Source organism: Lontra canadensis, unplaced genomic scaffold (genome assembly GCF_010015895.1).
Source record: "Lontra canadensis isolate GAN:19392208 unplaced genomic scaffold, GSC_riverotter_1.0 scaffold1, whole genome shotgun sequence".
In the NCBI taxonomy this organism is placed as follows: domain Eukaryota; kingdom Metazoa; phylum Chordata; class Mammalia; order Carnivora; family Mustelidae; genus Lontra; species Lontra canadensis.
In genome coordinates, this window is record NW_022630995.1 from 104,961,422 (window position 1) to 104,988,426 (window position 27,005).

Consider the following 27,005-nt stretch of genomic DNA (forward strand, 5'->3'; position numbering starts at 1 on the left):
TTTAAAGATTTCCTTGGTCTCTGCATTAGCCTCTTCCACTTTGAGGACAACTGAGTGTGCAGGTTTGCCTGGATTCTGGATACAGTAGCATCAGACCCCAGGCTTAAAAGAAGATTAGAACTTAAAAGTTGAAGAGAGAGAGAGATGGGCTCAAAAAAGAAATGATAATTAACTGAATGGAAATACAAAATGAAATTTACTTAAAATGACCATTTTTTTTTTAAACGTATGAAATGTTGCCTTTCCGTTATGGACTTGTAGGTTAAAATGTTCTGTTCTTTTCAGTGAAAAAGAATCACTTCAGTTTTAATGTAAAAGGAATTTTATGTTCCTGCATTATTTTATTTGCTCGATTTTAATTTGAGCTACTGTGGTCATTTCCAGGACTTAAAGAGAGCAAATATGTTGACTGTGACATTGTGTTTGCATGTTGCAACTAGTAAAATTCTGAAAAACATGCTTTTTCTTTGATCCCACTATAGAATACAGACTGTGAGGAATTGCAATGGAACGAACATTATTTGAGTATTTCAAATTTTGGTGAGGTTATCCAAGTGTGGCATTAGTTTCATTTTGATTTTGAATATTTAGAAAATATTGAAGGCAATTTCTAACTTAAGAGATACTCATTTTGAATGTCTCTTCACACTGTCTATAATTAGGTTATTTTTTAATTTTTTGAGTAAATGTATTCTAATTTTATGAAAGGAGTAGTAAACTTTTTACCTGTGTTATTGAGATATTTAAAAAGAGATAACCAGGGCGCCTGGGTGGCTCAGTGGGTTAAAGCCTCTGCCTTCAGCTCAGGTCATGATCTCAGGGTCCTGGGATTGAGCCCCACATCGGGCTCTCTGCTCGGCAGGGAGCCTGCTTCCCTTCCTCTCTCTCTGCCTGCCTCTCTGCCTACTTGTGATCTCTGTCTGTCAGATAAATAAATAAAATATATTAAAAAACAAAAGAGAGAGAGACAACCATTCTTCATTAAGAAAAGTGTTGTCAGGACGCCTGGGTGGCTCAGTTAGTTCAGCATCTGCCTTCAGCTCAAGTCATGATCTCAGGGTCCTGAGATCAACCCTGCTTAGGGCTCCTTGCTCAGTGGGGAGCCTGCTTCTCCCCTGCCTGCTGTACCTTTTGTTTGTGCTCTCTCTGATTAAAAAAAAAAAAAAATGTTGTAACATGCTGTGAATCATCATTTTTGGGGAGTACACCTATGAGTACATAAAGTAGAATAATCTGTTACATGCTCTTCAGTAGGTCATTTGATCTGAAAAAAAATAAGGAAGGACAGACTGGCTCTATCAGAATGTTGATTTTACATTTCAAATTCAGAATTCATTTGAGCATTTTTCTGAGAATCAGTTGATACTGAGCTGAAAAGGACAGTTCCTTACAATTTCTTTCCCTCCCTTTCTGACTAGTTTCTTATTTTTCTTTGCTCTGGTTGTGGTTTTTACAAGGCCTTTACTGAAAAATTTCTGGGAGATTATCCTTCTTATATATTTCTCATTTATTTTATGTTTTGCCTTTCTCATTTCTCTTAAAAATATACAGTTTTATTTCTAGCTGCTCCTTCTTACTGCTTTCCTTACTGTGTTTCTAAATATAGTCACCACTTTCAGACCTCACCCACATTTTACATTCTTTGTGTCTTTTGGATGGATTTATGATCTGACCATACTGTGTGTTGGAGAGGGTCAGAATCTTTTCCCTGACTTAGCACCCCATGAACTCAGAGTGGACTGGGTCAAACACCCTGGAAATACTAACTATAGAGTAGGAATAGGATGGTGTTAGACCCAAAACAGAATTTAATGGAATAACGGAAAATATATAGATAAGAAAGAAAGCCACCTTAAGGAGACTAATTACGATCTCACTTTTTTCTTTTCTTAACAAATGTTTCTTAGTAGTCTGTTGATCATAAATTACCTAAAATGCAAGCACAGGAACGTCAGACTTTTAAATGGTCTCTAGGACAGGATTTATTGTATAAAGAATCATAATTACAAATCATAGGTAGTAAATATTGTTAGAAACCCAGGATAAATTTTGAGGCCGGGATCCGGCCCACACACTGTTTTCTTCTCAACTGTTCTGGCCAACAGCATGTAATTCAAGGAACCTAGCAAATGAGAATCCATGGTTCCACTTAATCATTAGAAAAACTGGATTGGAGAGTGGTTTTCTCTCATGCATTGAAACTTCCTCTACTCGTCTGCAGGCAGAATAGCTGCTAGTAGTTAAGTCCAGCCAGTCGGTATGTTGGGAGATACCCGCCGTGCTGGGATTGCCACAGGTTCAGGTTAGAGAGACAAGGGGAAGAAGCCCGCTCGCTGGTATGCACCTTCTGGGGAACACCCGTGAGTGTCTGAGGTGGGTGTGCCCTCATAGCTCTTCTGGCCCACTAACCCCCTCAGGAGAAGGAAGTGTGGCCCATTATGTTTTCCTTTTCCTTGGGGGAGAGAAAAGCAGAGGTTTGGGTTTTGGTTTTGTTTGTTTTTTACTCCCTCCGGACAGTGTGTGTGTTGATGTGAGTTTTCCTTCTTACAGAAATGTTAGGGTGGTGATTAATTATTTGACTCTCATCAAACAATGAAAAGGATTCTAAATCACATTCTTAAAAGCCTGTGAAGAACCTGAGGTGCCTGGGTGGCTCAGTTGGTTGGGCAACTGCCTTTGGCTCAGGTCATGATCCTGGATTCCTAGGATCGAGCCCTGCAATGGGCTCCCCACTCAGCTGGGAGTCTGCTTCTCCCTCTGACCCACTCCTCTCTCATGTGCTCTCTCTCATTCTCTCTTTCTCAAATAAGTAAATAAAAGTTCTTTTTAAAATTAAAAAAAAAAAAAAACTTGCTGAGAGAAAAAGCAGAACTCTTTCCATCCAAAAAGGTCAGAAAGCTTGTCCTTACCTCAGATTAAAAGACCAAAACTTATACCAATTAGCACTGGTGGGCTGCAATCTCTAAAAAAAAATTAGCTGACTTAATAAATTGTTCATTTGGACTAAGAACATTTCTGATATTATCTGAAAGGAATATTTTGTTGTATTTCTATTGGTGGCAGTAGAACTAGAAAAACAATCTTGTGTTAACACTTTCTACAAAGTCCCATATAATGTATAATAAGGCTATCTGAGCCCCTTTACCTTGGATTATAAAAATCTTAGAAAGAGAGATGTTTTTCTGTGATTTGCACTTCTCCAGACATGCTTTGGGAATTTAATAAAAAATGAAATAGGTTCACTAAAGATCATATAGTATTATTTTTAAAACATGATAAAAATGTTTACAAGTAACAATAACCTGCATAGATTTATTTTTTTTTTCCCATTTGGAAAATACAGTAAGTGGTAGAAGTTACTCAGACAGACCTGTGTGTAACTTTTACATAAGTACTAAAATACAGACCGTGCCACCATCTCTCACTAAACCCAATGCAGTAGTTCTCCATTTTCCCCTCAAGAACATGTGAACCAGCAGAAGATGGAAGAATATCAAGTCCTAAAAGAAATGTTTTTATGGCCACTAAATGATATGCATGAGGTTTCAGGGAACTTAGGGAGTTGAGACTCCCTTCACCTCAAGGGAGAACCTTTGAAAAAGGAGTTTCCTAATAAAGTAGTCTTCTCAGCATGAAGTCCAGAAATGAGTAGACAATCCTGGTGACTCACTTGATTCTTTTTGCCAATACATACTCTCTCTGTAAAAACAAAAGGGAAGGATAGGAACCAACCTGGTCAGCTCCATGATTTTTCTCTTTACCGATCTCTCCTTGGAAATCTCGAAAGTTGCGCTTTGGCATTTTGGGGACCTCTCAAGAGCCACATCCAAGTATTAATAGCCAGATGTATAGGTTTTTAAAATTAATTCTGAGATAAATCCACTGTTGGGGGAGGGAGGTGGTTTTGCTTACTGTAGTCGATTATATATCTAAACTTGTAAAGTAATTACAGTTAGATAAAAGGTCACTGACTACTTAACCCTCTCTTTTAAAATACAGGAGCAACAGCCGCGGCCCGGAAGGAGGTGATAAGAAACAAGATCCGAGCAATAGGCAAAATGGCCCGAGTGTTCTCGGTTCTCAGGTGGGATCATTGTTCTGGTGTTTCTGTTTTGAATGTGATTATGTGTCTTTCGATAAACATTTTAATACCGTAATCTGGTAATATAAGTATTTTACTAGAAAATATTTGCTTTTTCTTAGTTTTTTTTTCTTTTAAATGGGATTGTTTGTTCCTTACTTTCTTAGTCAAATTGAAATATTCTAAATTATTTCCTTAGAGAAAGCCTCTAATTAGGCTTTTTCACATTTTAACACCATTTCCTGCTGGACTTTAGAAAATTTATTTCACAATAGTTTGAAGTTGTAGTAAAATAGAAAAGCTGTTATAATTCATTTTATGTTTCATTTTGGTTCTGTGGTAAAAGATGAATTTATCAGGTGCATTTCACTAGATTTCTAGGTAATGAACATTAACCATTGAGCTTGTTCATGTGACTCTATTATTCTAATAAGTCATTGAGAGAAAAATAGTTATTTAATAGTTATTTAATGTTTCAATTCCCATGCAGTGGTTATTTTTTTAAATAGATCATGAACCATGTTATTGTTAATCCTATGTTGTAAAAACAAATGTTTTCTTGAAGAAAACTAACTGCACTTTATTTAAATTCTTTTATCTACTATTTGGTAAGACAAAATAATATATTTCTCCTCAAAAAATTGCCTTGAAATATGGCATTATTTATATGTGAGGAGTATATGGTCAATTCACAATTCCTCATTAACAAGGATAATTAAGTATACCTTGCAAAACAGACCATTTACATGTTGTATGATTCATAACCAAATTTTTGCCAAATTTTTATCTCAACTCTTCCTCTTAGAGTAGCTGCGTGGGCTCTTCTGATTTCTCCTTTTGCTGTTGCTAGTCTATTCCTGGTAGAGTCACTAAAGAATAACCAAATAGCTTGTTGCCAAAAGCAGGGAGCTGTGAAAAAGATGAAAGGCAATATCATCCTTTCTTAAAGACACCAAATCAAAGTCAATAATAGCTCCGTGCTGACCTGCCAGATCCTGAAGAGTCATGTTAAGGCTGAAAATAGGGCACTGTTGCTCCTTACAGCCTAATGAACGAGGCTGCCTGTGCGCTAATGCTTTCTATTCCTGACTGAATTTCCAGGACTCACTCACTCACTCAGTAATAACTATACATGTAAAGCATTGATTACATACCATGAAGAGAAAAAGGCGGATAGCAAGTGGGACATGAGGCACTTACTTTAGTGGGTGGCCAACAAAGAACTTTCTGAATAATAGCATTTGAGTAGGAAGTGTGGGGTGACCTTCACGAAAACGTAGAGTTAAGAGTGTTTAAAACAAAGAGAAGCAGGTGCAAAGATTCTTGGATGGAAACCAGGTCATCAGTTTTGAGGCCCAGGAAGGTCTGTGTGGCTAGAAGGATGTCTTGTGGCAGCAAAAGACCACGTGAAGATCGGAAGTCCACCAGGACTTCTGCAGAATCACTTGCTTGTTTATCATACTTCACATTTACTGATTTTTTTTCTTGATTTTTTTTTCTATCTGAAGTCTCTTGATTTTTTTTTTTTCTATCTGACATCTCTGTGGGGAGAAGTAAAAAAAGCTCCAAAATTTCCAAGTGAAAGTGTATTTAAGGAAAAAAGGAAAGCCTTTCTTAGTATAAAAACTTGTTTCCATCCATGTTGGTTTTCAAAGCATATGAAGGTGGTAAAGGCAATGCTATAGAGTTATAGGTCGGTCTCAAAATTGGAAAGTCCTTCTAGTCAGTCCCCTGCCCACAGGTACATAAGATGGAATTGTTCCCAGCTGAGAAATGGTCTCTTCACACCCAGCAATGGTCAGTGACTTGACGGAGATGGCATACATTGATGGAAAATAAAAACAAGATATATTGTATTGCAGAATGCAGGGGGTGTCTAGCCTGAGAAAAGAAGGTGAAGGTTAACAAGGAATGACTGAATGTTAGATGTGTACAGTACACTGAGTCAGGTATAATGAATACCAAATTGGAATGACAGACATGTGGACACGAAACTAATACAAGACAACGAAATGTGTGCTAAGTACATGAAAAGATGCACTGCTGAGGATGAGGACGGGGCTCCACGGAGTTCTGTTTCCTGCAAAACAGAAAACAAGAAACCATGTTCCTCAAGAGGTTGACATAGGAGGAACGCTATGAAGGATAGGTAGGATTCCTTTAGGTGGTGAATTGTGGAACAGGCAGGTTTGGGAGCTGAGAAGTCATCAACCACACAGTCACATGGTCCTAAGGGCAGTGCTTTAAGAGCCCTCTTGCTAAGTGCCAGGTGCCCTGTCTCGTGGTGTATGCATTTGACAGTAATCCGCACAGCAGACTTGCAAGGGAAGCACTGTGTCCAAACTCAGTGTGCAGCAGTAGTGAGTGCCTGGAACAGTGTGGTCGGCGAATTCTAAGTATTCAAAAGTGCAGAGTCTTAAGACATGAGGGTAAGTGAGGAATCTAGGGAAAAGTGAAGCTGAAGATGTATTTCAGTCCAGATCCTTGATAGCCTTGAATAGCATGGTCATAATAAAATATCGAATTTTTTGCATGGAGTCAGGGACAGTCATAGGATGTTTTTAATAGGATAAAAGGCATGCTCTAACCCATGTTTAGATATTATATGTTAGTGGCAGTGTGGCGACTGGACAACAAGATGACTTACTGACGTCAGGGAGGACGTTTTGGAAACAACTGAGTTTATCCAAGCAAATTAGGGTATAGGGGGAAACATACAAAGGAAGAGACGAAAAGAATTTGTGAAGCTGGAAGTTTTTAAACGTAATGAATAAATGTGAATGGTGGTAACCATTTGTCAGGTATAACTGCCCGGCATATCCCTTACATTGTGATAATTTGCCACATTATAAGGGAATCAGAACACTGTCATTCAGCAGCCTTGGCAGGGAAGGTACAGGCATGTTGCCTAAGATCCACCAATCAAATGAATGCACAGAAAATTTGTGTTTTGAAATGAGCACCGTGAAGAGGCAGGAAGCGGGGAAGGTGATTTCTGTCTCAGCTGTGAAACCTGAGAGGACAGCAAAAGAACTACTTTCTCAGAATGTTGACAGCATTAGCATGAACTTAAGTGTTGGCTCTGAACAGTGGCGGCACCAGATTCCACAGCGTGGATGGACACCCGTGCTCTTCTGGGCTGCAGACTCTCTGGGTCTGTAAGCTCTCTCAGATCCTTTAGTGCATCTCTTTGCTGTCAGAATCAGCCAGAGTAGGTTCTGTCGTTTGCTCCAAGAATTCCAACCTATGCAAGGGGCGATGAGGGAGAGGAAATGTTCTAAGAATGTTCCATAGAGATTCTAGCCTCTGCAATGGGTTGGGTGATAGTGCTGTTATCTAAGGAAGAGGAAGTATTTCTCCATTTAAATACCTAACAAGATTTTGGGGGAGGATTATGATAAATTGATTTGGGCATATTTTTTCCTCTGGGATGCCGGTGGAATATTCATTCAGAGATGGACAGGAATTCTACCCTGGAGCTTTAGAGAGAGATGAGGGTACGAAATGTTGTCATGAGAGGGTACACAAGACTAAAGTAGCCTAAGTGGATGCTCTCGCTATGAAACAGAGTAGACATAGGAGAAAAAGAAAAGAATCCTCTAGAACAGTGCTTTGTAGTAGAAATATGATGTGAGCCACATCTGTAGGTTGACATTTTCTAGAAGTCACAGTAAAGGAGTAGAAAGAAATGGGTGAAATTAATTTTAAGACTGTCTTTTATTTAACACATATGTTGAGAATTTTATCCCTTCAATGTGTAGTCAGTATAAAGCTTCTGAAGGAGAAGATGTCTTACATTCTTATTTCTGTATTAAGTGTATGAAACCTGATGAGCATTTCATACCAACAGCACATCTCAAGTCGGGTTTCAAGTGGATAAGAGCCACATGTGGCTGGAAGCTTCCATTTTAGAAAGCACAGGTGTGGAGCCAGAGGAAAAAGATCATCCAAGGGACTGGGAAAGGGGAGGCCAAAGGAGGAGGAGAACTAGGGAAGAAAGTGATTGAGACCTCTGCAAAGAGTCTTTCCATCAGTGGGCAGTAGAGCCAAGGTATGTGAGGGAGGACTCAGTGGATGTGGTTGGAACTGAGGAATGGGGAAGCTGCCAGAAACTATGAGTTCTTGGGTTTTGTGTGCAGCAGGAGCAACAATCAGAATATAGGGAGATGAGGAATATCGTTGAGTGCAAAAGGGAAAAGAAGGGAGGAAGCCTGATTTCAAATATGAATGCAAAAAAAAAAAGATATGTTACTTTCTTTAAAGGGACTCCCAATTCCAAAGCCACATATTAGCACTTAAGATGATTTCTTCTTGGGGCGCCTGGGTGGCTCAGTAGGTTAAAGCCTCTGCCTTCGGCTCAGGTCATGATCCCAGAGTCCTGGGATCGAGCCCCACATCGGGCTCCCTGCTCAGCAGGGAGCCTGCTTCCTCCTCTCTCTCTGCCTGCTTCTCTGCCTACTTGTGATCTCCATCTGTCAAATAAATAAATAAAATCTTAAAAAAAAAAAAGATGATTTCTTCTTTGTGTGACCTCTACTGGTTTGACAGCAGAAGCCTGGAAAGGTTACAGTACTCTATGAGGGCAAGCAATGATTAATGACCATCTCAAACCTAACATTTTTAAGTCAACTATAGTAAAGGATATAGAAATCTCAAATGTGGATAACATCGCCATTCTATTTTCCTTTTACTCATTCTTTTAGTAAATGTGTTTCGAATGTGGACTATATACCAGGTGCTTTCCTATCTGGATACTTAAAACAACAACAACAGAATAAATAAACTGTATAGTTTTTCAGGGGTAATAAGTGCTTTAGATAAAAATAAAATCAGCAAGGGGAGATGGGGAGTATATAAACAGCCTTCTAAAGGAAGTCCTCACTTAGAGGGCTATACTTGAGCAGAAATTCGAAGGCAGAGAGGTAGTAAGCCATGCAGATACTGGAGGGAGAGTGTGCCAAAGAAGGGTAGAGCCCTGAGGTGAGGTGTGCCAGATGTGTTGGAGGGACACTAAGGGGAGTGCACGCTGATAGGAAATGGAGTACGACAGATGGGTGAGGTTAGAAGAGCGTGGGTTGGGAGTTAGTTTTCAAAGGCTGTGGTCAAACCTAAAGATTTTGCTTTTCACCCTTAATGAGAGGAGAAGCCTTTGGAGAGCTTTGTATAGGGAAGTGGTAGGATCTGCATATGTATTAAAAGGCCCAGCCTGTTTGCTACACTGAGAATAGACAGGGATGGAGGCAGAGAGTGTGATGAGGATGGAGCAGGAAGACCAGTAGAGAAGCTGCTGGAAAAATCCAGGCAATAGATGCTGGTGGGAAGCAAAAGAAGTCAGCCGCTAAAAGCTATGCGTTGTATGATTCTGCCTCTATGAAACATCTAGAAGAAGCAAATGTACAGAAATTAGATTAGTGGTTATATAAGGGTGAAAGAAATGGAGAGCCACTCTAATGGACAAAGATTTTCTTTTGGGGGCAATGAAAATACTTGAAAATTGATTGAGGTGATTCTTTCACAATTTTGTGAATACACTTAAAAAAAATTGATTAAATCACATACTTTAAATGGATGAATTATATGGGATGTTGCTTCTACTCCACAAAACTGTTTCAAAAAGGGAAGTGGTAGGATTGTGAGAGTGGCAAGATGCTGGAAATACTTTGATGGTAGAGCCCTCAAGGTTTGCCAGCTGAGTGGAGATGCGAGGAGGTGGAGAGAGAGAGAAGACGGGAGTGAAGGGGTAATTCTTGAGGCTGAACGAAAAGATGAAGTTGAAGAAAGTTTGTGGAAGTAGCTGGCTTGGGGGGATCGTTTAAGAATTCTGTTTGGGTCATGTTAGATAGCTTCATAAAAACGTGGCTTTGGTAGTTCTACATATAGTAGATGTTATATATATATATATATATATATATATATATATATTTGTATTCTAAACACTTTCTGATTATGTAGAATTACAGCGTTAGCTATATGGAAAGAGATGAGAGTATTCTTATTTCATGGTTATTTAATCATGATGATTTATTAATAAATCAAAGTGATTAATAGTTCTGTGACTAATAAATAGCATTGAAATGATGATGTGCAGAAGATGTAAGACAATCATTACAATGAGTAATACAATAAAGTTCTATTAGCACATCAGTGGGGGAAAACACTGCTGAAAAGGTGGGAAATGTTACCAGTGGCTTTCCTGGCTGGTTGTCATTATTTGTCTACTTACCATGTGATGTCAATTACTTAATAGCGCCTTGAATGTAATTTCTAGTTCCGTAATCTATAAACCAGAGAGTTTTTTGGTTTTTTGTTTTGTTTTGTTTTGTTTTTAATCTCTCATGTATACTCTTTGGTTTTCTCTCCGGAGGGAAGTAAGTTCCACTCATTTCTGCTGAGCCTTGGCTGGAAAACTTACATCAGCACTCTCCAGGGCTCATTTTCAACATATTTATGGGTGTCACGGTGGCTGTCCAGCAAACACTGTATGGCAATGCCTGCTTACAGAATGTGAATTGTTTTCTGTATCTTCGGGACTCGGAAGAGGCTGAGCCTGCGCCAGTATATAATCGTAAACTAGCGCGGCAGCTGTCCATTGACGTGGCAGGACTTCAGTAGGAATGCATAAAAACGCAGTATGTTTGAAATAAAGTAAAATCCAGAGGGCCTGGGTGGAGGGAAATGTGAGTTCTACTATGCATTTCCCCCTTTCTTTTGAAAGAAAATCAAAGTTAATGTCCTCTCGCCCCTTGTGCCTTTGCAGAGAAGAGAGCGAGAGCGTGCTGACGCTGAAAGGCTTGACCCCCACGGGCATGCTCCCCAGCGGAGTGCTTTCTGGAGGGAAGCAGACACTGCAAAGCGGTAAGCAGGCCCAGTGGTGCGGGTGTGTGGGGGACAGCTCAGGCCGCCCGGTCGTCAGAGCCCCGAATTATTCACCCCTGTCAGCGCGGCCTCGGTCTTCAGACCTTCTCGGCGGGAAGAAGGGCTGAAACCCCATAGCAGTCGGACCAGTCCTGTCCGACAGAATAGCTCCCTCGTCGTCCCTGCACCGCGGTGTTCGCCCATACACCGCCCACCCCGCCACCCGCCACGTACACACAACAGTCACCACACCCACAGGCTGGGGACAACCCACTTAGGTTGGCCACACGCAGGACGGCTTTGACAGCTTAGAGCCATTCCACTGCTAAAAATAACTTTTTATAAATTACGTTTCTGCTAAATGTTCTGGCTATTTGACTGAAAAACTAGACACACGGGTCAATACACGTCCGGAGGCCTAGATTATAGTGGAGAATGGAAGGACCTCGAAAGGGTGACTTCATTATCTCCTTGAATAGAAGTTGGGAGTCATATGTGTCTTTGATTTCTCCATCCAAGACAGAGGAGACTGAGAAGAATCACATTTTATTTTTGAAAAACAGTGAAAACATTTCTTTTTTTCTTTTTTTCTTTTTTTTTTTTTTTTTGGCCAGTTAAAATGTGTAGCTTTCTGGACGAGCGCTGTCTAGAGAACTTTTTGTGATGATGGAAATTTCTGTGTTGGTCCAGAGGCCACTGGCTACGGAGCACTTGAAATACAGCTCCTACAACTGAGACACCAAAACGGGATTTTTTTTATTTTAGCTAATTTGTATTAATTTGCTTTAAATAGCCATATGTAACTAATGGCCACCACACTAGACAAAACAGCACTGCATACTCTTTTACGTCTGTGAATTTTGTCTTGCTGTTTTAACTATCATTATGTACTACCATTATAATTAGAGTCCAATTTTAATAATACATGATGAAAATTTGCTATTAAATTATACTTTAAGTGAATGAGTAAAAATCAATAAAACAAAAATCCACTATGACATTTGAAAAACTAATCTCAGCCTCTTGCTTATTTTCCCTTATCTTTCCCTGAATCATTTTTTGTGGGTTTTTCCCCCATCTCTATCCTTCAATCTAGAAGATTCAAGTATTCCTAAAGTTACATGATTTAGACACACCTCTTCTACGTAGAGAATCATGCTCAGCATCACGATAATTTTCTTTATTTTCATGTGAGTTTATTCCAAAATCAGTGTCTCTGGTTTCCAGAAAAAGACACAAATTTGTAAATGAAGATAGGAAAAGGCATAGAAGTAAATTTATCCTTGAATTTGTAACTGAAAATTATCCTAATAAGTTTAAAAAAACAAAAATTTCTCCCACCAAAATAAACATGTTCTCTAAAAAATTAGCATAAATGGATCATTTGCACAAAATACACAACTATCTAAATGACTGAAATATGCATAGTTTCTGATAAGCACATTTTAAGGTACAGTGGGTGTATTATCAGAGACTATGGGCCACATTTGCTTTGGAAGAAGACATTTAATAATGGACAGTGCATATTTCTGAGACGTGGGTGCTGGTGTGGTTCCAGATTTTTGGTTTACCTTTGAACTTAAGTTATTTAAGTTCTTAAAACTCTTTGTTTTGTTACCAGATTTTCACCTGTATTTTAACTTAGGTTATTCAGTTTCCTTTTCTGTTACTTTATGTTGAATCCATTGGTTTGTGTTTTTCTGTGTTGAACTCTCACACGTGCAAACACATCCACATATAACAGACATTAGGGCTAGAACCTCGTTAGTCCTGAGAACTTGAAAACCCCATATATATTTTAAACCACATCCACTGAAACAATTTCAAAATCCACTGTCTGGATTTCAAATTATCAAAAAGAAGAAACTGCTTAAAGCTTTACTGTTTATCTTTTCCCCATAGTGGTAAATATTTTACATTTTTATCAGAAGGCATTTAGAATGCTCTGTAAGGAAATTATAGTGTACGTTTGGCAGTTGCTCTAGTTTTAAAACCTTAAATTTTAAGAAATATGCAAATTCAAGGGAAGGGGTAGAATTTTAATATTAAATATTTTGGAGTTACCGAGAAGTTTTACATTTTAGCCCTTAATTAGGGAGATAGCAGCTGGCCTTAATAACGTGGAAAGACTCATACACCTGTATTGGTGAGAATATAGACCCTCACCTTATTATAAAAATTGCTGAGAAAGCAGTGGGCTTTTAAAATGTTGCCTCGGAAATATGCTGAGGTTTCAGTGTTTGGACTGTCTCTTCTTTAAAATGCTGATAGAATTATTACTGCAACTGACATGTTGCCACTTGATGGTAGCATTTCAAGAATTCCCTTTCCATGGATGGTATTCCAGTAAAGAAAACTGACTTTAAATTGGGTTACCTGGCAGAAGAAGTCCAGACTGTGCATACCATTGCCCACCTTTTCTCCCTCTCTTACCACTCCAGACAAGCTCTGTTTGTCTTTAAAGGACTAGCAACTCAGACACATTGATTTTATTCTTCCTCCAGATTCGCACACACATACACACACTCCACTTTTCCACTGTGCTAGGAATCGCGCCATTTAATGTTAAATAGTGTGAATTATCCCACTGATATTATGACACTCCTTCGAGGTCTGCCATTTTGTCTGGCATTTTCAAATCTTAAGTTGCCAAGCATAGAAGTGGATTTTGTATACTTTCTGTGTCCGACTAAGACTGACCTAGTCTCTTACTGATTCAATCTAAATAAAAGAAAAATGTCTTGTTTTTCAAAAGGGTTGACCATATTGTCATTTATTTCATGAACAAAAACTAGTTCACTCAGATAGGTGTATCCAGCTCATAAAATAAACTTCTCATTTTTGTTGTGTTTTTTCCTTTCTTTTTACCATATCTGTTTTGTTGTCTGTACCAGAATCCAGCACTTACAGGAACATTAATTCTCTGAGCTCCCTTGATCGTCACTGATTTGTTCTTAGAGTTAAAAATCCTCTGCTCATTTTTCTCATTCATTTTGCACCCCCTTTCTTCTCTTCAGCTACTGTTGAGGCTATTGAGGCTGATGAAGGTAAATTGGCCAGTCCCCTTTCTGTTGTACCTGCAACAGATAAGGGCTCTGCTGGGTGTATTCATTTTTTTATTTTTTTATTTTTTTATTTTTTTGCTGTAGCTTGTACAGAGTGTGTGGGTGTTGGGCTAACAGTTGTGGCTCAGTATTAACCAAAATGTTCTTGCTTTAAAGGGGAAAATGTCCTTTTATGGTTTGTTTGTTTGTTTTTTTTTCCCTTAAAGCTATGTTTGACTTTGTACGCAACGAACCTAGTATAGTCACAGAAAACCAAAGGATTATATATCTTGAAATCTTGAACGATGTGGGGTGGGGGTTATGGCAGCTGTTTTGACGAATATCGCATAAAATAATATTCTTTGAGCTGAACCATGTCCCTCCCTCAAATCATTTTCAGTCAGCACTGAAGAGAAGAAAAATAGCTTTATTAAATCTAGTCTTCAGAAGTTTCTAGCCAAAAATAAGTGTTCGTTTGAATAGTGCTTTGTTGTAGTTCAACATTAATTTATGTCTCTAAAAAATATTCCAGTGTGAGACAGCTGTGTATGAGGTAAATAGTTCTGCTAGTCTTACAAATTTTAACCTATTGGTATTTGTAGGACAGTTAGCACCATTAAGATATTATAAAGAGTTCAAAAATCCCCAGTGGCTGTGGCAGTGGCCGTGACAAGAACAGTGACTATCCAGTCATCACTCAATTGATGGTTCACTGAGTGTCTGTTTGGTGCCAGGCACTGTGCTAAGGCGCAGTACAGAAAATCAAGAATTGTACCTCCCCCACTGTGGCCTAGCATGGTGAAAGGACAACATCGTTGGTCCTCTAGAAATTACTTTCAAATCAAGTGCTTGAACAATATAGTCAAGAGAGGACTGCCTATCAAAATAGTTTTTAATATTATCTATACCACACCCTCTGGAAATTTTAAAAAGAATAATTTGAAGTTCCCCTTTAAAACAAAATTCTTCAGTTGTATTTTGTTCTTGCAAGATCACTTTTTTTTTATTTTTTCCCAAAATTGTGTGCATATGGTCCTTCGATACGATGTAAAAAGTGCCACTTTAGACTGTCGAATTTGCATATGATTTGGTTCTGGTAGGGGAAATGATAGCACTGTAAGAGAAAATACAACTGCTTCCTAAATAGCAGCAAATAAACTGCTATTTATGTGGGAATTCTCTATTCCTCTTGGCAAATTCTAATCTGCAGTGTGCATTCTTGTTGATAGTTTGGCTGTTTTCTGTGGTTTCTGTGACTCTGTGTTGTGTTCAGTATACTACCAATGTAAATTGCTAATACCCATTGTCTGACCAGCAACTACAGCAGAGCACATTCTTCCAGACCAGGGTTAGAGATTTGATTAGAGATGGAGCCCCATTCGGGACATATCCATTGTTCCAGCTAGAGTTTGAATTTCTGCGCTCTCACCCTATTGGCTTTTAAAACCCTGAGATGCCACTTTTACCATTTAAATAATAAAATCGCTTCACAAATTATCATGTTGACAAACTTCTGTATTTATTCGTTATGATGAAATGATATTCACAGTGGTTTAGAAAAAGAGTAGAATGCCACTTTGTGCCATTATTGTGTCCCTCAAAATAATTGAGTGTTCAGGGTGGGTGCTCATGAGACAGCTCTGTTATTTTGCAATTTATTACCAAATTAGAGAAGAATTAAGAAGCTTTGCTTTGGGCCTTGGTCTTTCCTCATTTCCCCCATCTTCTTCCTCTCACAGTTGACTAATCACCATTTTGCTAACCTTTAAAATGCAGTGGGGTAACAAACTATTTCTCATCCTTTCATGAGTTTGGAAGCAATGGTGTAGCTCTTTAAAGAATTTCATCCATGTTAGTGAAAGGCACTACACATTTGTGTAGGACTGGCTGGCAAAGTTTCAGCTTGAAACTGCTTTGCTTCTCCCCCACCCCCCAAAATAAGGTGGGGAGGGTAAAGTTACTGCAAAAGTGTCCCCGATCATCCAAGGAGATGTAGCCCAATTCAGCTCTGGTGATTGGTCCTTCAGTATCTGGCTTGCACATCACAGGAAGTAAAGCAGACTGATGTCATTGGTTTCCTGTATGTACCTTGTTTTCAGCTCACTGGTTGGTGCGCCCACTGAAGAAGTCATTAAGTTTCTTGCACAAATGTCTGATCTATCTCTGCAGCATACTAAGGGTTAATGAAAAAAATCAAATATCCATATGTCCCCTTGAGAATGCCATGTTTTCACTGAATAGGGCCCAAACCAATCCTGTAATTTTTGCTGAAAGTTGTGAAAGGAGTTTTCTCCTTATTCGTAAAGCATCACTTACATCTGCCTTGATCTACTAGGAAAGGGTTTTGCTTTGATTTAGGCAGTAATGGATACCAGATGAACATCAGTTTGACCCGTTTTGCGCTGAGGGGTGGACAGCGTTTTTCTACTTAGTGATCTGATCTTGATTTTTCTGAGTTTCTCTTACCTTGTCACCCACTCCACATGCTTCCAAAGTTGAGTTAGAGAAATAGAGGTTTGTAATTTCTCTTTTTTCTTCATGCAGCCATTGAGTTGTTTGCCAAGAAAGCCTTTCTGGGATTCTGAGATGGCATGGAAATGCCCCTAAAGTTAATTCCTTTTAGAGCTTCTTTTAGCTTCTGCTCTAAAGCTCCCTACTAGACTTCTAGGCATAGCTTGCCTGACTCTACTGAATTTGCCATTACTAGTACAGTGGAAGAGCCAAAGGAAGCCTATGTTATGGTCTGTCTAGGTTAGGGTGTCTGACGCAGTAACCATGCTAATGATGTGGCCAGTTGATGCTAAGTCTGGATACCTGTCCCTGGTAGCAACTTTCCTCTTGACATATCCACTTCAGATTTCATTGATATAAACTCTTACGAAGAACCAGAGCAATGTTTACATCTTACTAACTTGAAGAGGACATTTTGGTTGGCAAGAGACATTGGCTGTTTTCAAACTTTTTGGTTATCTTCGGGTATGGTAAGGAGTCTGTTGTGTTGTGTTCAGGTCCCGTCATTCTGTTCTCTACTAAAGGATTCCCTCACTCACTTCGAAATCTCTAACCTCACCTGATGCAACAGCTGTGCCCTTTGTTTTCCTCTGGCTAACCTAATTTTTATTTCTTTTTTTTTTTTTAATGATTTTCTGTCTAGCTATCAAAGGATTTTCACCACAACATAAGATCACTAGCTTCGAGGAGGCCAAGGGCTTAGACCGAATTAATGAGAGGATGCCACCTCGCAGAGATGCCATGCCCTCTGACGCCAACCTTAACTCCATCAACAAGGCTCTCACCTCAGAGACTAACGGCACGGACAGCAATGGCAGTAATAGCAGCAATATCCAGTGACCACTTCCTGTTCACTTTTTTTTTTTTTTTTTTTTGAGCTGCAGGGCATGATGGGGATTGCTGCATATCAGCAGTTGGATGTTCTTGCCTCTGATGGTAGCTTATTTGCTCTGGGGGCCAGGAATTGGATTCAGTTTACACTATCATTAAAAAAGAGGGATAGAGATAATAAACTATATTTTGGTGGGGGTGGTGATTAAACACCTCTTTTGGGTATGCCTTTTAAAAATGCTTATAGAAAAAAAAATTAGAAAGAAAGCTAATGCTAGTATATACTGCAATGTTAGGGGAATGAACATGTTTTCCTACTGCATTGGGGACTTCTAGATAGGTTAATGAAAGGTCTTTTATTATGTTACTGGACACGAAAACTTTGTCTAATTTCTTACTCTATTGTACGTTTACAGTCGCAGCACTAAAAATGGATGACATCAAACATTTTTAACAAAATGATGTACAAACTAAATAAGGACTATTTATTGATAATGTTTTGCTACTCTTGTCAGACAATGGCTATAAAATGAATTAGGCAGTCTTAAAAAAAAAAAAAAAAACAGAAAAAGAAAAAAAAAAAAGAACGTTGCAAATTTGTTAAAATGCCAAAAAGGACAGTTTAATTTTGTACAGATTATGCTTACCTCAGGTTTCTTTAGTGTGCTTGAATGCCCTTCTTTCCATATAACACTTATCTTATTAATTTAGTAATGAGTATCTTTTCTTTTCTTTAAGTTTTAAAAAAACTGGAATAATTACATCTATCTTTTTTTGCTGTTTATATTTAGGGGTTTTTTTGTTGATAAATCAAGTCTTGGTTGTGGCTTGCTGAATTAAATATTTATGAGTGGTGCATTTTTAAGTATAGTGAACAAGACACCATATTAAGTACAGTGATAAAGCATCTATATTCTGTAAAAAAAAAAATCTGCCTATGCATGTTTTTTAAGAAAAAAAAAATGGCTGTATCGGCCTGTATGAGACTGTAACGCGCTTAGTGGTCTGACATATACTGGAAATGTATGTATACTGGCGTACTTTATATTCTCTAAAATGCTTAATGCCTTTGAAATTTTGTAATCAAAAAAGCTTTGAAAAAATCTAAAGGGGAGAGTATTCTTAAAAGTTTTTAACATAAGCTTGTCAGTGCACATATAGATGGTTAGCATGTTTAGCAAACCTTGTGAAATTTAAATAAGTTTGTAGTTACATGTGAAACTCTAAATGCATGATAACTGTTAATGTCATAACGGTTTAGTTATTTTGTTCTGTTCTGTCATGTGCCACAAAATATGTACTTTTTTCACTTTTTTCCCTTTGTATATCAGTTACGGGTTACAACTGGTTCATTCTGAAACAACAAAAGTCCATTCATATTTTTTAACAATTGTATAAGTGCCCAAGTAATTCACTACAGCCTAAAGCCTTGCCTTTGTAATTTGACTTCTGAAATGTTGGCAATCAAAGCATGCACTTGTAACAATGACAAAGAAAAAGCATTTTATATTACTACTCAATAAAATGTGCATGAACTTAAAGAACTCTCATCCTTTCACTGAGTCTGCTGAAGGGATTTCTGTGCACAACCACCATGCTGTCTTCTAGGTGCTGGGCCCACCACCGCACATCACAGATTTACTTATTTAACAGGCTTCCTTCCCTGAGGGCCTGGTGATCTGAGGTGTGGTGCCTACTTCCACTGGAAGAATCTTGGTGGCTCTGTGTCTCAAATCAGCAAGAGAAATATATTTAAAGAGCAAATGCCATCTTCTGGCTCCCTCAAATGTGGGAGTCAGTTAAGAAACCAGAGCATTCCTTTTTATTGAAAAAAATAATTGTTATCAGGTTGTTTCAGTTGTATTGGATGCCCTATCTGTTTAAGCGAAAAGAACTAAGCTACTAAGTGCATTTTCATCACAGAAGAGAGTTGTGTTTGTACTGATATGAAATTTGTATATGGCGCTCGGGCTCATATCTAATCACCTGAAGATTTAAGATACACCAAATTGCAGTTTGTTTCTAACATTGTTCATTTTCAGTGCACTTTGTTTTATGTAATAAAGTATGCCTGTTATATCAAATAATAAGAATATGGCAATTAGTGATATAGTGTACCAAAACAAAGATGTTCTAGATATATTCCCTGGCAAAGACTATCCCAAATTTATTTTCATGAATACAAACATTTTTTCCCCCCTATGGATATTTTTCCACCCTTAAAAAAATGATGTCCAAGGAAAATATTTAGATGCAACTTATTAGAATGATTTGGAAGAAGTGGTAATTCTTGATACCAAGGTGTTTCTTTTCATTCTTATAACTGCGGAGAAAATATCCTGACCAAAAAATTTTCATTTGGGGGGATTCCTTTCTTTTACAAATTGTGCTGAGGCAACTCTGGCTTAGAAATAAACATTTGACATTAAAATAAGCAATTGATGTGAGTATGGTTTGGTCTGTCCGGTCAGTAGTTAGGAAAGTAAAACTGTATGTTTTTGCATGATTATTCAGTCTATCAAGGAAATCAACATAGAGCTGGAGTTATTTCTCCAGAAGGGATAATACCACCAGATCACCAGTTACTAGAGCTTTCTCCTTCACTTTATTTTTTTTTTAAAGATTTTATTTATTTATTTATTTATTTGACAGAGAGAGATCATAAGTAAGCAGAGAGGCAGGCAGAGAGAGAGAGGAGGAAGCAGGCTCCCCACTGAGCAGAGAACCCGATGTGGGGCTCAATCCCAGGACCCTGAGATCATGACCTGAGCCGAAGGCAGAGGCTTTAACCCACTGAGCCACCCAGGCGCCCCTCTCCTTCACTTTTAAAGAACCTGTTGAATTCTTGAATTATTTATGCCAGTGAACCTTTGGCTGTACACACAAACACCCACATGCCTGCGTGCACGCGCGCGTACACACACACACACACACACACAGACACACAGAAACAGCCTTCTGTCCCCTCCTTCACCCACCCTTAAAGTGATTTACCTCCTGAGAGGTCAGAGTCCATGCTGAGTGGTCATCTAGCTTTTTAAGAAATCAGAGCTAGATTTGATCAACCCTCAGTTAGCAATAGTATCTTTCTTATCCAAAGTACCCTCTGCTTCTACTCTAAAAATATTTTTGAAGAAAAGAAAGAAAATCTTTAGACACTAAACTTGTATGATGAGGGGGGCAAAGTGAAGTGGTAGGGGATATCTCTGTGCATTGACAATGGCATGCCTTAGCCTAGAGCATCAAAGTGGAAGCATCTTGTCATGTCAGGCCAGAACGCATCATGGTGGTGCTAAAGCCACCCACGCCCCCCCCCAGAGTGCTCTTTTCCTGAAACATTTTTTCCTCCTACCCCGCCACGTTCATGTGAAGTATTAACTTAAAAGTAGACATCCATCTTTCTGCCTGAAAACCAGGGCCCCAACATGAAGTCAGCATCACAGGTGGAACTGTGGGAACGGCCTTCCTAAAATGTCTGACACTTCCTTGACTAATTCATGTCCCAGTCACTGGATCCCTCTTGTCACATTCAGTTAAGAAGCAGCGACCTTTCAGTTTGCCCTGGTTGAGCGCCTGCGTTGTTCAAGACTGGAAACCCCTTGAGTTGGACAAATCTGAGATCCCCAAATTAAAGATATGTCCATTTACCTTGGTATGTGGCTTTCCACTTAATCCATTCAACAAACATTGAGCCTCTCCTATGTTCTCTCGCTCTTCTTCTAGGTTCTTATTTTACACACACACACACACACACACAAAAGGTGGCAATCATAACAACATAAAGGTTTTCACTATGATGTTAAATGTTTACGTAGTGAGTTAATGTCTGGCTTAACATTGCTTTTTAATGCCAATTTTACTCTGTTTCATGGATATTCCTTTTCAGTATATTTTATGGTAATGTTAACCAGAAAAGCCCCATCAGGACCTTTCATGATAAATTCACTTTTTTATAAATGCATATGTAGTAATGAGAGGCAAGAAGATGGGAAAGAAATGTTGGACCTATGAGTACATTTTCAAGAGGCAACATTGACAAATTGGAATGCATGTAGAAGAGTGGAAACCCAGCAGGGAAGGAGAGTTGTTTTAAAAACAGATTGAAGAAACCTAAAAAGTGAACAGAAGTTGACATGGTAGCTATATTATTGAGTTGGTTATTCCAAAAAAACCTTGCTTAAATCAGAAAAATGCCAGCTTATTGTAAAGTAGAGGTAGTTAATAAATGACTCTGTTTAACAGAGAGTAAACTACGGGAGAATGTGGGTGCCTGCCCTTCCCCGGAAATATTAAAATCTAATCAGAGTTGATTCAGCGCTCTAACCATCTCCTGAAGGATGCTGCATGGAGGGAACTATACTAGACATAGCTGAACGGGTTCTCCTCAAAGAAAACATCAAAGTAACCCTTCAACAGTAGGTTCCTAAATATCCATTCAATCATTCAGTTTTCTGAAGGCATAGAACTCTGATTTGAAGACTGTTCCCTGGGATCCCATTTATAGGAATACTGCCATGGGGCTGAGTGTCCTGAATCAACCAAAGCAGCCCTTTTATCTATTTTGCATATTGAGCTTCTATATAAACTGTCAGCTGACAAGTGTATCCCCTAGATTAGCAAAGCTCGAAACTGACTGTTGTAGAAATTAGCACAGAGCAAGGTCCCCTTAAACTCCAGCCCTAAGTCATTCTAGTCAAGTTATATTTTGAAGTCATTCTATACCCAGTGCTGAGGATATCTGGGTTTCTTCCCGACACCACCTTCTTGTCTACAAGACTGAGTCCAACCTCTTCAAGGTGGTGTGTAAGGCTGTTCACAATCCACCTCTCGCCAGCCTCATGTATCCTCACTTTCCCCAACTTGACCCTGGGCTTCAGTTGTGTAAGACATTTCACAGTGCTCAGAAAACACCAGGTTTCTTTAAGTTTCTGAGTCTTTATGCATATGTCTTCTATGTCAAATTACCTCACCTTTGTAGGGTCAAATTTGCCTTAAATATTCAGGCAAGGAATTCCCCCTCTCTAAATACACAGTACCCTGCACTATCTCTATTTTAGCACTTACCACACCATGTAAAATTGTTTATTGTCTTTGTCTTTTCAGTGAGAATTGTTGCATGCATATATATATATATATATATATATAATTTTTTTTTAAATCAGTATTTGAGAGTGCCTGGCATAATATTCTTTGGGAAAAGGGTAGGTTGGAAAAGAGAAGAAAAATGTTTTCCAGTGTGATCTCACAAAATGGGTTATCCCAGAGCCCAAGTGTCAAATCTTTATTGAAGAATAGCTGAAACTCTTGTCCTAGTTCGGTATGTTCCACCCATTCTCAATAAGTATCTTCTGGAGACTGAAGGTCTGGAGTGAAGTCTGTATTTCAATAAATATCAAAATTTTTATGATCAAAAAGGTTTAAGAAGCCATGTCCTAGTTTATTTCTAGAGCAAATTTAAAATCCAGTCCTATATTTCCAATTCAATGAAATTCGATGGATGATCCTGCATGGACAAACATTTTACTGCTTACCATTGTTGCTACACAGAATTGGTCCTAATGAATTTGATTTTCATTTATAGTTGCTTAATAAATAGGAATTTAAATGAAAATGTGGGAATTATTTAGTTATTTATGTAAACATTAATATTTACTACTATCATTAACTTCTACTACTAGCATTAGCTATTACTACTACCACTATGGGAGAAGATAGTGGCATTTTTAAATCTATAATACTTCAATCAGGAGATTAAGGTGGTAAAGTATCTGGATGCTTCTCCTGGAAGAATCAACCAAAAAAGCCTATGTGTCTTGAAGAGAATGAAATGCTTTCATATTGAAAAGACTGTTTGTTTGTTTTGCACTATCCCTCCCACTAAAACAACCATCTTACCAAAATTTGTTTAAAAAATATTTCCTGAGTGTGTATTCAACACAGTTTACCTTCAAGAATCTCATAATGTACTTGAGATTCTACCACAAAAGAGACATTTCTTCAAGTCCAACAGCACTTTTTCCAAAAGTCCATTATTAAGAAATACACATTGGAGAAGGGAAACCACAACCATTGTCAGTTACTAATATCTTAGTGAGAATTAACTTAATCACAACTCTGCCAGGGCTGGTCAAAGGCTCATAAGGATAGATGTGTTTGTAGAGAAGGGAAGGGCTCAGTTGGCCACAGCTGGAGCCTGGGGTAGTGCTGGCAGCAAGCAGGCAGGAGCTCTGGCCCTCTGAGAGGATGACTGCCCGTTGATCAATGGGTGTGTTCATCATGTCTCTCTGCTGCGTGCACGCCAGCAGAGAGGCGAACAGTGAAATCCAACACAGTCTCTCTTTCATGATAGGCAGTAACAGTGAGAATAAAGCAATGTTTTGTGCCACATACACTCACTGTTCTCTACACCAGTTCCAGTCTAGAGTCAGACCTACGTTGGAATTTTTACAGCTCCACTACTTACTGGCTGTCTGTGTGACCCTGAGACACTGACTAAGCTTCTTTAAACCTGATTTTTTCTTGGGCAACAATGAAGGCAATAAGAGTACTTAATTCGTTAACTTTCCATACAGAGTAAAAAGGACAGAGCAAGTAATATACTTATCATGGTGGCTGGCACTACATAAGCACTCAATAAGCTTCACATTTGGTTGTGGCATTGGGCATCATCCTGCACTACGTAAGTACTTACAACCAATATTCTGGAGATGAAGATGGTGTGTGTGTAAACATGTCTGTGTGAATGTGGTTGGGGTTGGACAGGTAAGTGTAGTCAGAAAATTCTCCTGGAAGAAATGGCATTTGGTTGGAACCTTCCTATGAGGGTGGATTGGTAGAGGAAGGAAGCTGGGGAGGGGAGTGGAAGGCACTCCAGCCTGGGAGAAAAAGTAAGAACAAAGGAGAAGATCCAGGAAAAAAGAGTGATATGTCAACTACTGTGGTTAAAGCATAAGAAGGGTGGGATGTCCAAGGAGAATGGTAGGCTGCAACAGTTACTCTCATAGCAGGTCTTTCAGCTGCAAGTAACCAAATACCTGATTAACTGAGCTCAAACCATAATGACTTGTACAGTTACTGACAAAGACATCTGGGACTATATGGTCCTAGGATTCATTTGGTGACTTACCATTATCATCAATGACCTAGGTTCTTTCCACACTCCTCCTCACACTATTCTTTTGGCTTCAGTCTTCATGGTTGCAAAAGACTGCCACAAGTCCTGGAGAGACTTCCTAACACACCACCACCTGGCTACCAGAAAATACCACCAAAATCGTATAAATAAAGCAAATCTGAATTTCTTTCTTATCATGGTCCTATAACCCCTACATTTGCAGAGCCATAGTAAATCTAAAAGAGCAAGGACAAGATGTACTATTTATGAAGGTTTTTTCGGCTATGGTGTATCTTTCTATGCAGGAACATAAAATAGGAATGGGCAAAGTGTAAGATATAATATTTTAACATTGGAAGAAGCAGCAAAGGGAAAGTTATTAAGGGAATTTTAAAGAGTAGCAATAAATATTTGAGCTAAAGTAATAGACTTTGTTTGGTATTGTAACTTATTTAAGATATGCAAGACAATTGAAAGCAAAAATTATAAAACTACAAGATGCTGATGAAATAAATCAAAGAAAATCTAAATAAATGGAGAGACGTGCTGCATTCATAGATTGGAAGATTCAGTACATTGAAGTTGTCAATTCTTCTCAAATGAACCTATAGATTTAATGCAATCCAAATCAAACCATAGCAAAGGTTTCATGTTGCTATAGACAAGTTGATTTTAAAATCTATATTGAAAAGAGAATGATCTAGAATAGCTAAAACAGTTTTGGCAAAGTCAAAGTTGGAAGGCTCACCTTACTCATTTTTAAATATACTCTAAACCTCAAAATAATATGGTATTGATGAAATCAGAGAAACATAAGTCTATGAAACAAAATAGAGTCCAGAAATAGACCCATACAAATGGTCAATTGAGAAATGTACAAAGATAATTCAATGGAGAAACGGTAAATTTTCAGCAATGATACTGGAATAATTGGAGTTTCACTGGCAAAATAAGTAAGTAAATTCAACTTCATACCTTATGCAAAGTTAACTCAAAGTGGATCATAGAATCAAATTTAAAACATAAGATATAAAATCTTTACATGGAACACAGGAGAATATTTTTGTGACATTGGGTTTGGAAAAGATTTCACACGTATGGCACCAAAAAGCAGAAGTTATAAAAAAAAAAAAAAGAAAGAAAAAATGACAAATTGAGCTTCATCAAAATTATAGTGTTTTTGTTTTGCAAAAGGCATTGTTAAGAAAATGAAACACAACATAACCTATAGTCTGGGAGAAAGTGTGTTCAAATCACATCTCTATCAAGTTACTTATATACGGAATATACACAAATCTCTCCCAATACAATAACAAATAAACAAACTAGAGGATGAGCAAAAGATGTGAACAATCACAACAAATGAGATATACAGGTGGCAAATACACACATGAAAGCTGCTTGACATCATTAGTCACTAGGGAAGAATAAACTAAAGTCACAACAAAATAACACTATATAGGTATTTGGTAACACACACACACACACACAGAACAAAAGTTTTTAAAATGATAATATCAACTTCTTGTGAGGATGAGGAGCAACTGGAACTCTCAGACACTGCCAGGGGACATCTAAATGCTAAAAAGCTACAGCCACTTTGGAGAACAGTTTCTTAAAAAGTTAAACAGTTTCAGATAAAGTTACCATTTGATCCAGCAATTCCACTCCTAGATATTTACCTTAGAGAAATGAATGCTATGCTCATACAAAGCTCTGTACACAAATGTTTGTAATAGTATCACTCATTAACTACCAAAACCTAGAAACAGCACAAATGTCCTGCAGTAGACAAATAGATAAACTAAGTGTGATACATCCAATTTTAACAGAGTAGTACTTATAAATAAAAAGAGATGAACTATTTGTTATGGGCTGAATTGTGTCTCCTCACCCAAAGGATATGTTGAAGTCCTCACACCTAGTGCCTAAGAATGTGACCCTGTTTAGAAACTAGAGTGTTGCAGATATAATTAATTAATTAAGAGGAAGTTCTGTTAAAGTAGGATGGACCCCTAATCCAATATCACTGGAGCCCATATAGGAGGATGGCCATGTGAAGACAGAAACAGATGGGGAGGAGGCTGCATGATGCCAAAGGCAGAGATTGGAAGTATGAAGCTGCAAGCCAAGAACTCTACGAATTGCTGGCAAACCACCAGCAGCTGGCAAGAAGCAAGGAAGAATTCCTCTCCAACTTTCAGAGAGAGCATGGCCTTGCTGACACCCTGACTTGAGACTTCAAGCCTCGAGAACTGGGAGACAATACATTTTCAAGCCACCCAGTGTGTGGTACTTTGTTATGGTAGCCCTAGGAAGCCAATGCACTACTGGTACACATGAAAACCCAACGATCCAAAAATGCATCATGCCACATGGAACCAGCATCAAAAATTGTGAAGGGTCAGAGGTCTAACCCTACATGTAAGCTAACTGAAGCTGTCACAGTGTCATAGATGGGGATAGAACAAGGAGACTCCTATGTGAGAGACAAAAGGTCTTTATTACCCGTGGCAGAGCAGCAACCATAGGCTGCATGTTCAAGTCAAAAACAGTGGAGCTACCTCCA

At 38.5% G+C, this 27,005-nt stretch overlaps 1 protein-coding gene across 6 annotated transcripts in view; it reads left to right on the forward strand.

The window, feature by feature from the left end:
* Positions 1-19,760, forward strand: part of PPP3CA (protein phosphatase 3 catalytic subunit alpha) — a 317,790-nt gene extending 298,030 nt beyond the window's left edge. For 5 of the 6 annotated variants that reach the window (XM_032860901.1, XM_032860903.1, XM_032860906.1 and 2 more), the window contains 4 exons: positions 4,000-4,084; positions 10,839-10,936; positions 13,954-13,983; positions 17,135-19,760. In XM_032860901.1, the coding sequence (XP_032716792.1) occupies positions 4,000-4,084; positions 10,839-10,936; positions 13,954-13,983; positions 17,135-17,331 (410 nt within the window). In that variant the 3' untranslated portion in view covers positions 17,332-19,760. The remainder of the gene's footprint in view (positions 1-3,999; positions 4,085-10,838; positions 10,937-13,953; positions 13,984-17,134) is intronic. The other variant, XM_032860902.1, reaches the window with a different exon arrangement.
* Positions 19,761-27,005: the final 7,245 nt, after the last annotated feature.